Source organism: Fukomys damarensis, unplaced genomic scaffold (genome assembly GCF_012274545.1).
Source record: "Fukomys damarensis isolate Sample0158 unplaced genomic scaffold, DMR_v1.0_HiC HiC_scaffold_38, whole genome shotgun sequence".
Taxonomy (NCBI): domain Eukaryota; kingdom Metazoa; phylum Chordata; class Mammalia; order Rodentia; family Bathyergidae; genus Fukomys; species Fukomys damarensis.
In genome coordinates, this window is record NW_022900950.1 from 41,306,497 (window position 1) to 41,321,212 (window position 14,716).

A 14,716-nucleotide genomic window follows, 5' to 3' on the forward strand; every position below is an offset into this window, starting at 1 on the left:
ATATATATTCTTACCACTAATGAGATATGAGGAAGTAAAATTAAATGATTAATGCCCTTCAGTCCATTCATACTGTTTAAAGAAATCAGTCTATAAGACTTTGGGGGAATTGTTCATTTATGGATATATGAAAATAACTTCCCTCAATAGCTCATCCTTCATATGGTCTCATATATGTACTATAGAAAGATATGAAATTCATCTTAATATTCAAGTTAGTCACATAAAAGGAAATGTAACAATAAAAATAAAGAATTACAGAATCCAAGTTTTCCCAAGCCTCATTACTCGGTGAAAAGTAAGTGTATGATCCTTTTCCTTCGATCTCTGCCCTCAGCTTTGAGACATCAGAATAATGCTGTGTTGTGGTGGCCCCCACAATGCCCAGAGTCCCGTAAACATGGTCAATGGGCATAACTGAAAAACATTAAGAAACAAATACTTAGGATAATGTTTCATTTAAACTTTACAAGAATTTTCCAGTATATTTAACTAACAATTTTAGCAATATCATTCCAGGAATCATTAGTTTTACCTTTAAATGCTAAAAAGTATAATACAATATTATCCCGAACTATTATTTCATATAATCTCTGCCTTCAAGGAAAATGTTTTAAACTATTATTTTTGATTAACATTTAGTTTCTTTCTGTCTGAAGCTTGCTATATCAATAATAGCTCAATCATACTTATCAGACCATATCCTTGATTATTTTATTTTTTAAATAAAAGATGCATTTTTTACTGACAATGGCATAAACAACCATTTCTATCCTGTTGATTTGACATTCCTAAATTACATGATACTGTTTTATAAATGTTTGATTTTTAAAGATTTGGATCCCTGAAAAGAAAATATGTAGGAAATGTGTAGAAAAAACAAATATATAGAGTTCCTTGTTCCCATTATAATTTTAACAAGGAAACAGATCCAAGTATCTAATATTTTCATACATTTCTCCTGAAGGTCAGAAGAGATACATTTAGAAATGTGGTACCAACTTATCCTTCTGACCCGACTTGATTTGAAAATTGGTATAATTTGGATATTGTCATAGGAGAAATGGTTATTACATTTGTGAAAGTTTCTAAGATGAGATGACACAATTAATAAGTTAAATCATAAAATTTTAAAAACCTCAAAAAGATGAGGAAATTGAGTCAAATGTACAAGTTTAACTTTAACAAGGATCACCATAAGTCCTTTGCCTAGAATAAAAAACAAATCCTAGAGAGATACTTGTCTTGATAGTTTTCATGTCAAAAAATAAAAGTCTGCAATTAATCTTTTGTAGTCAGTCAGTTGTTGACTACAGACACAATATGAGTGCATCATACAGCATGGTTACAAATGACATTAACCAAAGTGCAGGGTCTCCCAAAATGAGGCCCTTGTCTTTTGATTTCCTCTCAGCTGCTCAAACCTACATGGGTTAGAGACATCAGTGTGAGATAACAGACTAAATACTTTCCATGGATTAGGGTCAAGGAGGGTGAGGACTACAGAGAGAACTGAGGGATGAGGAAGCACAGAAGGTGAGATTCTGTTGAGGAAGAAAGGAAAGTTGGAGGAAGTGTGTGCTGATTAGATTGAATGTCTGCATGTCTGTCTTTTCAAAGGAGATAGATAAGCTCTTTTTCCCTAGTTGGCAGAATTTAGGGGAAACTGTCTATGGCCACACCACCCTGAACATGCGTGATCTGATCTGATCTTGGAAGCTAAGCAGGGTTGGGCCTAGTTAGTACTCGGATGGGAGAATTATGGAAGACTAAATTCCAGTATGAGAAATGTTGTAAAATAAGTTTTTCAACTAGAGAACATGTGCCTTGCTGTGAAGTCAGTATTATGTACTAAAACAACTTCAAATGAAGGGGTTTTGAAATAGAATTTATGTTCTTGAGGGAAGTGGAAGAAATTTAAATTTATGACTAAGTTTTATTGTCTAAGTCCAGCATCCAATCTAGTGCATAATAAACAAATTCTAATATTATCATTATTATACATTTATAATTAATACAAAGACATGCAGAATATATTTTGGATTTATGATGGTGCTAAATACAGAAGTATACACTTCTACACACACACACACACACACACACACACACACACACACTCACACACACATTTGGCTTCTCCACAAACTTTTTCAAATGTTTTTTCTGGCAAAAGTTAAATTCCTCATTTCCTTGAGAAAGCTTAGATTTTACCTGCAGGACAGCCTTTCATTCCTTCCATTCTCATATAACCTGGACAACATTCATATAACACAGTCCTATGAATTGGAAGAAATTTAACATTAAAGTGGAGAAATAATAGGATACATTTTTATAAACTTGGCAAAATACATTGCTTATTGCCATGATTTATTGAATGTCAAAAACCATCTCCCTTGCCCCTATCTGGCACATATACATTTATATTTGATTTCTCCCTATAGCCTTGTGGCACGGTGGAGAAGTTTCAGGATTTCAATCCAGAGGAATGAAATTGGTGTCCCAGTTTTACTTGATAGACTATATGACTTCAAGCAAGTGTAACAGACTTCCAACTTCCTAAACTATCTACCATAAATGTGGAAACAATACTTCTCACAAGTTAGTTGTGAATCTCAAACAGAAGGATGTTTTTGGAATAGTTTTGTAAACTTCAATTAGCTAGAAATGTTTATTAGTATAAAGTTCTTAGAAACATTAGAAATATATTAACTTTTCATGATCCAGAAAATGTCATCTTATTTCTAACCAAAGAAAATGCAATTTTAGAAATGTCATTACAGTTATTAATTTGACCATGTTAGATATAATCCTTAAATTTTTCTGTGTGTATTTTTATTTTTGCAAAACTGGAAAAAATTGTTTCAAATTGTTAGAACACAGTATTCAAGAAAATATTGGCCTATTCAATATTTACAAAATGTTTTTATATAGTAATATATAATTAAGGCAACAGGCCAGAAAAGTCAAGCAAAGATATGGTGTACCCAAAGTAATTTTATCTAAATTGCTATGTTTTGAGAGAAAATAGTAAGCTAAACCTGTCTAATTATTTTCATCATATTATTAATAATATAATCTTAGTTTTCATTTTATGACTCTCCATAAAATACTTCCTACACTTCTTCAGGCTCTAGTATAGGGAGCATTTTAATTAAAAATTATATAGTGATTTGTGTTTTTTCAGTAACAAAAAAAAAAGAAATGCATCAAACGATAATTGGAAATAAACTATTACACATACAGGGAAAAACTGGAGATTGAACTCAGGACCCTGCTCTTATAAGGCAGGTGTACTGCTACTGAGCTAAATCCATGGCTTCTTGAAGTTTTTAATTTATAAGATAACATAAAGATGAAGGTCATTACTTATAGATTAATTATTAGGCAACTCAGTCATAAAGCATAAATTAGCTAATTCAGGCACTATTTCTTTTCATCATATTTAGTTGTGATAATTGTACTCAAGGAGTATAAATAAATGAAAAAATTTATACAAGTTAGGAGAAAGACTACTAAATGTATGATAGACATCAATAAAATAAAACTTTAAGAAATAAATTTTTAGGAATATAAGAGATGATCTTTTATAGCTAAAAAAAGAAAATAAGTATTTTCAAATTGAAACCAGGTACATTAATTAATTACCCATGATTTGTTACTTGTTTATGTCCTCAGAACTCCTATTTTTCTATTTTTTTAATGAAAAGTTTCTAACATAAAATATTGTTTTAAAACTATAAATAAACCGGGCGTGGTGGTGCACGCCTGTAATCCCAGCACTCAGGAGGCCGAGGCAGGAGGATCGCTGTGAGGTCGAGACCAGCCTGGGCTACATAGTGAGCTCCAGATCAGTCTCAACTACATAGTGAGACCCTGTCTCAAAAAACCAAAAAGAAAAAGACTATAAATAGATGAGAAGATATAGACAAAAAAATGTTGATAATGCCAATTTCAGGTACTGTGTAATATTTCAAGAATAACTGATATGGGAAACATATATGAATTGCATGGGAAATTTATGCAAATCTTAATATGGCTCCTGAAATCAATTTCATTTACATAAATTTCCTTATAAATAAATTTGAATATTAAGATGCCAAGGGATGTATTAAAATTAGATTTAATGCATATTATAAAAAACTTTTAATGAGATACAAATACACTTCATCTAGAGACTAGAAGTAAAATAATAAATAGGGGAAATTATTTATATGACAAAAATTTCTATTATGTGCTAATATAACCCAAGGAAGGGTTCCGATTTAAGGAATTAATGCACTAAATGAGATAAAATTACAAAAGCATTTGATTGTAATTTCAGCTAATAGTTAAACAACATGATATCTTAGTAGAGGAAAGAAAATTAATTACTAAGCATAGCTCAGAACATTGGAAATTTACCTTCTTTTTTCTGATAGTAATTAGCATTTTATGAAATACCAACTGAAAAGTTCAATGACATTCTGTAAAGTGAATCTACTGAAGACTTTATAACTGGGTTAATATATATGTTTTGGACAACATCTTAAATGTAGGAAAGTTCATGTTTTTCATTATGCTTTTTCCCAGCTTATTTCCCTCCAATTTCCGAAGAAAGCACTAAACAAAAGCCAATATTTCTGTCAACAGATACATGAAATCTTACATATGTCTTGAAATTGTAGCAGAAGCCAGCAGATGGAAAACCAGCCATTGTTCTTGTCAATATTATTTATCTCTTCAGATATTTGAAACTAGCATTTGCATATATTTCAGTGCAGACACAAAAGGGTTTGTACAAATGAAGCTACTGGGAGAAAATTAGGTAATGTAATTGAACAAAGAATGCATTGTTACATTTCTGATAAAAAGGCAGACTTCAGAGCAGGATTCTTCTTTTTATTAATGGAAAGTGCGAAGGAATCTTGGCTTATGCTCTCTGTAAAAGTTGGTGTCTCCAATGTGTTTACATGAGTAATGTAAGATTATAGCATGCTTTCTTAATTATCAGGAAGGATATAATAAAGATTTCCACTAAATATTCAGAAAGAAAATTCTTTCTTCTTTAGTTAGTGAGCATACCCAATATGTTCCATGGTATATAAGAATATAAAGAACAGAGAATTCAGAACCTTAGACTTCCCACTTGGGGCCTGGCTTGCATCTTGGGGAATATCACTGTAAAAATTGAACTATATTTTAATTGTATAAATGGCTCACAAGTCTAGTAGATGTCTTTATACTAATGGGAATAATGTCTAAGTCAAAATATATCATCGAGTTGAAACTCTTTTAAGTCTGTGAACAGAAAACAAAAAGAGAAGTCCTGAGTTGTGCTAGACTTGGTATACATGAGGTTACACAATCCAGCTAAAGTCACATGTCTTGTACTTGTAAATTGTGCTTGGTAATAAGACAATTGTTTCATTTCAAGTAGGCATCTTTCATAACTCCTTTTCTCACCTGCCCATATATATTTGTTCAAAATATTATAGTTTCAGTTTAAGAAAAATTAATATTAAGATATTATAACAATAATTCCATATTCCTCATTTTTTCATTTCAGAAACCCTATAATATAGGTGTGAAATCCATGTCTCACAGGTAAAGGCTTCAAGAGGTTAAGTGATTCTTTAGTATTTATACCAATAATGTTAGGATAGACATCTGTTTTAACCAGTTCTTCTACTCAGTTTAGGGTAAAGTTCAGAACCATGTGCTAAATAGAGTCTCCAGATCTGTTTCTCAAGATATCCCACACTGAAGGTGGGTGTAAATTAATAGGAAGAAGAAAGGTAGCATTTCCACTGTTTTCTTGACTGAGCATAGCATCTAAAACCTTGTTGAATTTGCAATTCATCCCACCTTTGACTCAGTTTCCTCACTGTGAAATGATGTCTTTAGATGATACAAGTAATTCTTAACCTTTGTAAGTCCAAGAGTTTGATATTTTCATAACCATGTTTACAGTAGAATAAACCAATAAGCCTGTCTCCTAAGTAATAAATCATGTCTTCCAATTTTATGTTTATCAGTGAAATATGTAGCTATGTTCGAGAGTTAACATCTTTTTTTGCCATTGGGATATTACCTATATTAATGGGCTCTCATGATCACATTTGTAAACACTTGGGAATCCAGTAGCACTACCTATTAAACAATGGATTAAATAAAGAGATGTTTTTCTAAAGTTATTTTCAACTTTAAATTTTGATGAAAACTCATTGCAAACAGTATACTTTAGAATATTTCCAAATGGCTGGAAATGAACTTTTGCTTTTTTGCCTTTTTTTAAATAATAATATGAGGAAAATGAAGCCCAGAGGCTAATACACTTTCCTAAGATTAACAAGAATCAAGCAATAAAGAAGATTTAAAAGTAGAGACAATAAATCACGTGCTGATTGGCATGTGGTCTGCCAGCTTCTGGCCTCTGTAATAAGTGGACTCAGGGGAAATCTGTGTTCTAGTGGCAATTGTGGAGACATAACGGAACTTGTTCATTCCTGTTTATGATCTTTTCTTAAAAAAACTCCCAATCTTGGACAACATTATCAAGAATGGTGTGTATAATGCAAGAAGGCCTGTGTGTGTACATCAGCTATCTCCAGAACTGGAAAATGAAGAAACAGATGAACTCACGTTTTCTTCCCACAGATGGCACCCTGATACCAGTTCTTACAAGAGCTGAAGTATTTCTTTTTGGTGCCCAAAATCTGTTGAAGAGCGCAGACATTTGGGCTGTAGGGTTAGAAGGAAGAAAGAGAAATTAATATCCTACCAGGGATTATTTTTCACAGTTATGGGTTAGATGATTTAAATAAAAGGATGAGGCATGGATTTGATATTCGAGGATGTGATTTTAACTTCACACCTATCCAACTCCAGATCCAATTCCACTGAATCATTGAGGCTAATGTCTATGGGGCAAGGTAGAGAGAAAGACACCCCCCCCACACACAGAGTGGGGGGATTACATATCTGAGAGTAAATATCAGTATTCTAAAATGTTAACCTAATAGGAATACTCAAACAGAAGTAAGTTTAATGTATAATTTTGTTTGTGTATGCTTTATTACTTTTAAAAGTGGCTAATTCACTTACCCTTTTTAAATCAAACATACACTCTTTGGGTGAATGTGGTAATTTTAGGACTCTCTGGATGATGAGAGATCAGACAGCAAAAGAGACACGAGTCACTTTGTACAAAGATAATCTGTCATTGTCTAAGTAATTACAGAGATAAATTAGTGCTAAAATTACATTTTGAACAACAAAGATCCATAAAGGAAATTTTATTTCTTTGAATGTAAGCGATACATCCAGACATCTCCTCTTACAGTTTTAAATTTTTTCTTCTCAAAGAGATGGAAGTTTTCTTGGCATAGAAAAGAAGCTGTTAATTATGATGAAAATCCTTTTGAAGCATAGGAAAAAGTGCCAAGATCCACATTTTTAAAAAGAGCATAAATAGTGGTTAAGTTACTAAATTATGTCTAACAACTTCTAGAAATTCTAAGTTGTAGTTGCATTTATCCTTCAAAATAAAAATACTCCAAAGATTTCAGAGATCCAGTTATATAATATAGTATTTAGTTTTCATATATAATTTAAATAAAATTTGCTCTAAAATCATGTATGATATTTTAAAGCATTTTTATATATGAGATCCTCTAACAATAGATTCTTCTATTGTGAAGCCCTATTCCAGGGTTTTGGAAGTAAATAAAAACATAAATATACTGCATCAGAAAAAATGCTCTGTTAAATTTCATTAATTAGGTGAAAATTACATAATGTTTCACAAAAAGCAATTACATTTAACTTGGCAGTAATTCTTAAAGTTTAAAAAGCATACATAAATCACAGAGCACTTATTTGTCCAGTTTTAATCATCTTGCCATAGCAGGATACAACTCCTGGGAAGGGTATATATAAGAAACTCTATGTAAATTTACACATATAACAAGCTAAGGGGTAAAAAAGTTCATGAAATCAAATCATTGACTTACCCCTGATCCCGGCCCCGGATGCGGCTGTGAGCCAAGACTTTGTCATAATAACCATTGGCATTTGCAGGGTTAACCACAAACAACAGCAGCAGAGAAAATAGGGGCAAGAAAGGAGTCATTGTTAGTCTCTCCGTTGCAGTGAGTTCACGAAGAGAACTGGCAGTGGGCTTTGCAGAACTCAGAGTTTATATACATGTCAGAGCTGTGGGAGGGAACGCTGTATCAACCTGAGAATCTGAATTTGCTCCAAGAAACATCAGCAACTTCAAGTTGCCAGCAAAAATCTGTTTAGGTTAGTTATATTTTGGATATACTGAACTTCTTTTTATTCTCACTATAAAGAAGATATAATTTTTACCAATATGAACTGACTCATTGCATGTTTATATTTCAGTTTTACCCTTTTGTGTTTTAGAGAGGTTTTCTTTTTTAACTGAAAATACTTTGGTCTGAGTTTTAAGGAATACTCTGCAATCTACTGCTTTCAGAATATAAGTCTGTGTAGCCAAGGAGATCAGGATTTGATAACAGCTGCCACATTCATCCTACCTCAGAACTGGTCATTATTTTTCACCAAAACAATGGTAAATTTGATTATTGCAAATGGGTGATGGGTATGGATTTTTAAAATGTCAGATTTATTATTGGCATAAAATAAATTCTATCTTGTTCTAACCTGTCAGACTCCATTTTCTCTTGGCAGTTCTACTAACCCGGGGAGATAATTCCCATTTTCCTTCTCTTTTTCAAATCTCATATAATATATAAAGTTAATACACATCCATCCACACAGCTGAAGTTAACACATATCTTCTGGAAGGTAAATGAACTTCTGGAAAGTTTCTCTTTTAGAATAAAGGAGAAAGGAAAAAGTTGACCTTTATTGTATTTTCATGACATATTCCACATAACGTTGAACATCTGCAGGCAGAAATATGTCCTGATAACCACAGGACCAAAGAAGCCCTCATCGACACAAGGATTGCTCATGCAAATGTAATGGAATAATTAAATATATATTAAGCAATAGGTCATTGCCAAAATGCTCCTTCTGAATTTTATCAAGTATAATTAATATCTTTTATCATCTCACTAAGAAATTCCTAGTCAAGGAATGTGATTTTCGCCACTTCACACATGGTACATTGAATATTCAGAATGCTTAAAAAAAGGAAATCTGAATATTAGAAGAAGTCAACATTTGTCTCACAGTGACAACTGCAAGAGGTCTCCAGGAGCAGACAAGGTACATGGCATCTTAGAGTAAAAGTGTAACTCTGACACACTATTGCACCATCTGTAATGGTGTATTGGTATTTTGGTATTTTCCAAATGGCAATACATAGAACTTTTGCCAGGATTCTTCATGCTGTCCAGTTGGAAGGGATTTTTAGGAAAGCCTGTATCGGGACAGAGAGGATTCCAAGCACCAGAAGTGTTCCACTTAAGCCTCCTATGGGATTTTATATGCAACTGTTAAAATAACTTACTGTTAGCTTATTAAGAAAGCACACAATTAAAGAACACATTCTGAAATATGATTCAGAGGCCTCTTTCAATTTGAACATTTTGGTATTAAGGTATTGAAAATGTAAGAGTAATTCACAAGGAAACCTAGAAAGAAAATAACAGAAAACATCAATTACATTCCTTTACTGGTCCCTTGTAGGAAAAACAATATTAATCCGTCATAATATTTCTCTCAATTAAAGTATTATGACTATATTTTTCTGATTTACATTATACAATGGCTCTCTATTTTTTTATGTTGTACACATCATGGTCTGTAACTGCTTATTAAGTAGGACAGACAAACTATTTTATGAAAATACGTTCTTCATATCAGTAAATTACCTTCTAGAACATTTGTGATAATAGTTATAGAAAATATTTCTGATATTTTTGACAGCTGATAAAGATTTACATTTTTAAGAGAATCATGACATACGCTCATACAATAAAAACAGGACTTTAAGTCTTTCTTTCTAGAGTTTCAGATTAGTGATTTAAAATCTATCCATCCTGAGAAGCATATTTAGAACTTGTAAAAATGCCCTGGAGGTCCACAAATGCCAGTCCTCAGCAAATGTTTATAGTTAGGATTAGGCAAAGAGGCTTTAAAAATGAGAGCCAGACTGTGCATATCAACTACTTGTAAATTTAGAGGCTGGAGAACAATCCAGGAGAAGGAAAATGTGTAAAGATTGTAGTACTCTAACTTAAAAAGCTAAAGCCAGTTTTGAATGTGATATTCTATGGCACATAATGGGAGGAATACAAGACTCATGTTTGAAGCCTGATCTATGGTGGCAGTTTGTGGTAGGGTAAAGGAAGAAAACAGTTTCAGAAAATATAAAGAAGAGATAGAAAACATATGTTGGAAAATTTAGAGAAAAACATAATTCTTCCGTTCCAGAGTGCTCATCAAAAGTCAAATATTCTCTCTTTCCATGTCTGTTGTTTCTCTCTCGCTCTCGCTCTCGCTCTCGCTCTCTCTCTGTCTCTCTCTCTCTCTCTCTCTCTCTCTCTCTCACACACACACACACACACACACACACACACACACACACATATCTCTATACAAAGGAACCTTTGTTTTCTGCTCATTTACTCCATAAAAAAATCCTGATCCAGTCTTGGCCACACACGTTTCTTAGAAGTTGGGTGGGAGACTGAAATCATGTCAATTAAGTCTGACTTACAAGGTTGAAAAGTCTGACCTAGAAATGTAAGTCATTAATGAAAAATAAATGGTTTATTGTGTAATTGAAGAATACTAATGTGTCTGAAAGACAAGGGTATTTGTCTCTGTCAGGATGTTAATTTACAGGGTTTTCCAGTTTTCTAGTGGATCTTTGTAACATGTCTTGTACCCTCTAGAGACTATGGAGTCTTTGTATTATCATGTCTACTATCACCAGCATGTGCCCAGCCTAAACTTGCCTTGTATTGTCTAAGATTGGACATGGGCTATGGATTCAACAATCCTGAATACTCAAACCAAGAGTAGATGTTTATAAATTGGTGTTTTCTTGCTTTTGAATGATCCATAATGATTACTTGCACCATATATTTTCTAAACACCTCCTTTCTTTTCTTTTTTTTTTCTATTAAGTTTATTGGTACATTGAAAGGAAACAAGTTACCCTTTTTTTTCTTTTTAAATAGATGGCCCTTAGGACTTTTAAAATATTTCCTGAGTATCACTCTGATTTCTAACAGACTTTTAAAAGTGTAAATCACACATAGCCAAACTTGTAAAACTCACCAGGGACTTGAGGTTAATGCTGTGCCTTATGGGGAAGGAATTCCTCAATATCCAAACACCTTGGCCAGTAAGGGTCCTGGCATTCACTAGTACCAGGCTCACAGTCCCGTCAACTGAAATTCGGTAAAACATCTAATGATCTTTGTTTTCTCTGAGTGACGAAAAAAGTTTTCTTAAACTTTTTAAGTTACTCTGAATTAAACCTATTGAAGGAACTCAAAGTAAGCAAAGATTAAATTGTGTGTTTTTCCATCTTTAAAATGTGGAAACAAACAAAATTAAAAATCAATGGGCAATTTAAAGGCAACCAAAAGGCAAGAGATATGCTTGAATATTTGTGTTGAGACATTGCTTAAGATAATAAGAAGTGGGAAATTGGAGCCATCCTCCTACTAAAATATTTCCAATGGATTTACACTCACTGTATAATGTCATAAGTCTTCCAAACATTTTGTGGTTTAACATATCTAAGAGTGAAATCATATTCAGAAAAAGAAATAATAAACTGCACCCCAAACACAAAGTGATGTTTGTTTAATATTAACTAATGAAGAAGGAGGGCAGGTCCTTTTTTAGGCTGAGTACTGGCTGTACGCTACATTCCCTGCATCAGGTTAGATTCTCATTTCCTTTGCAAACCTGTTATGTGACAGATTCACCTTTATGTTTAGTCAGTGTAAGTATTTGACCCTAACTGAGCTGGATGTTTTTGCAGTTTTCAAAATACATGGTTATTAACATTATTTTGTTTTAGCAGTATTTATTTGCATTTCTCTGGAGACATCTAGTGGAGAAAATATGGTATACAAAAATGTTTCTAAAGGCACAGATACTATTACATTTTGATTAAAATGCTAATTTTGAGTTCATATAAAAAATCTCAACTATTTTAAACATATCTCAAACTGTCAAACAATTGAAGATTAATAATTCTTAGATGGAAAATATTAACGCTGATGCAGATTGGCCAAAAACAAGTCATACCAAATCAAGACAAACCTTGAAAAATATAGTCCTTTTAATTTTTGCATGTTTTTAGTTGAAAAATGAATCACTTCATTTTTATCTGCGATTTTTCTATGCTAACATAGAATAGTGACACATGAATTAAGAAAGTACAAAATAATTATTTTCTCAAAAGCACAATTAACAAAGACAATTTCTCCAGTCTGATTTTGTGCATTGATTCTCTCACATTTATGAACTCTACTTTTGACCTCTAGCACTGTTGATATTTGTAACATTATGCCTTTCATCATATCTCTCATTTGGATCTAGATAACTGTTCCAGAGACAATCAAGATCCTATGCATAAATCTGTTTTTTTATCAATAACTTCTAATATTCTTTCAGATCAGACGGTAAGATAAAGCAATGGATCCTTGTTGCAATTAAAATAACTCTACAGCTATTCATCTTTTATGGTACTGGAGTTTCAACATCCCATCTGGCACATTTGGTAGGCTGAAAGAATGGTTACAATTATAACTCCGGAATTTACAATCATCCATTTATAATTCTTCTTGGACCTTTCCCTCTGAAGTAGAAATATGCCCATATTTGGACATCTACCTCATCATGGATGCTTTCCCTCAGCTGATCTGCTCATGTCCAACACTGTCCTCACCTTCTTCATCTATTTGCAATGATGTAAGAAGGTGTCTATATACTTTCTCTCCACGCCTAGGAAGTTTTTATGCTTCTTTCCAGAAACAAAAGGCTGCCTAATGTTGTTTTCTCATTTTTAAACAATAATATTCTTATTGTCATCAAATATTGAATGTATTCTATTCCAAATATATTATGTTCTTCTATTTCTCCATGTATTAATCATTAGTAATGAATTTCCAGTTCTAACACTAAGCACTACAATTTGAGAGCCTTCTTTTTGCTCTTCTCATGCATCATGAGGGTTTCTGTTTTCCTCCCTAAGCTTATTTGCAAAGTATCACATTTTCTCTAAGACATATGCATCTGACTAAGGTTTTTCTATTCACTGTAGTTGTCTTATATGCAAACTAGTGTTGGGATATAATTTTATTACAGTGGGGCAAGGTGAAAAAACTTGCTAACAAATATGCAGAATTCTTAATATTTTCATTGTATATGAGAGATAAACGTACTTGTAGAAAAAAATGAATGAGATAGACATAGGACTCTACATTATATCTCTATCTATGAACTGTCCAGGAGATTGGATGTCATAGCTTCCTAGAATATAATGAATAAAGAAGGAAAGAGGAGGAGGAGGAAGAAGAGGAAATGGAGGAGAAAGAGGAAGATTTCAATAAAATTGAGTGGTAGAAACTATTCAAGTGAACACAGAGGCTAATTTTTTATTATTATTTAAAGACAATTGCCTATGGTAGTTACAGTAATTTGGGCCTTTAAATTAGTCTTTTTAAAGATATATATATATATGCACGCATAGAGATATATGCACACAGAGTTGTATTTTTTGGCGTTTAATAATCATTTTCACTTTTCTTTTCTTTTTTCTTTTTTTTTTTTTTTTTTTTTTTTGTCTTTTTTTTTTTTTTTTTTTGGTTTTTATTATTTTTTTTTTTTTTTTTTTTTTTTTTTTTTTTTTTTTTTTTTTTTTTTTTTTTGGTGGTACCTGGGATTGAACTCAGGACCTTGCGCTTGCAAGGCAGGAGGAGACACCACTGGGCTAAATCCCCGGCCCTCATTTTCACTTTAAGTCAAATAAACTTCTAAGCATGCAGATATTGGTTACAGTAATAACAGCAGTAGCATATTTATTCTAATGGCTTAAATTTTCATTACTGTTCCTTAAATTTCATATAAAAAGTAAAATATTTGCAGAAAATCACTATTTTGGGTGGTAGTACATAGCATTGATAAAATAAGAAATTTGCATTAATAAACAGGCAATGTAAAGACACCAAGTTTGCAACTAATTATTCAACATGAGAAATTTACTTGAGAACCTTTATTTTTTTGAAGCAAAATGTGTCAATTTTTCAGCTGCATTTATCAGCTCATATTTTTATCATGTGACAGATTTGTCCTTAGGTTCTTTTTTTTTTAATTCCCACTTTTACAAGGTTAATTGCCAGGTAGAATGTGAAAGTACTTTGAAATTCTTCAAGTGGTACACATCTAATGAATACTTTAATTTTTAGAAAATCATGAGATAATCATGATGTCCTATTTCTGTATTCTTGGGTTATACTTCCTTCTGAAATATTAAAGTTTAGGCTAAATACAATGTAAAGAACCTACCAATTGAGGCAGGGCTCCTTGAATGCAAGAGGACTTTTAATAATGGAAAAAATGTAAAGAATATTTTGAAAATCAAGATACAAAACTGAAAACTGAATGAGTTTAAGAATTTGAGATTTATATTTGCAGATTTAAATGTCTGACCTCTAGTGGTTGTAACTAATATTTGGAACTATACTTAATGTGGGTTTTTATTTTTTATTTTCTTTGT

At 32.4% G+C, this 14,716-nt stretch overlaps 1 protein-coding gene across 11 annotated transcripts in view; it reads right to left on the minus strand.

The window, feature by feature from the left end:
• Window positions 1-8,159, minus strand: part of Postn (periostin) — a 33,431-nt gene extending 25,272 nt beyond the window's left edge. For all 11 annotated transcript variants that reach the window (XM_019209197.2, XM_010635205.2, XM_010635200.2 and 8 more), the window contains exons 1-4: window positions 7,992-8,159; window positions 6,622-6,720; window positions 2,212-2,276; window positions 260-417 (exon numbers count right to left, since the gene is read on the minus strand). In XM_019209197.2, the coding sequence (XP_019064742.1) occupies window positions 260-417; window positions 2,212-2,276; window positions 6,622-6,720; window positions 7,992-8,110 (441 nt within the window). In that variant the 5' untranslated portion in view covers window positions 8,111-8,159. The remainder of the gene's footprint in view (window positions 1-259; window positions 418-2,211; window positions 2,277-6,621; window positions 6,721-7,991) is intronic.
• Window positions 8,160-14,716: the final 6,557 nt, after the last annotated feature.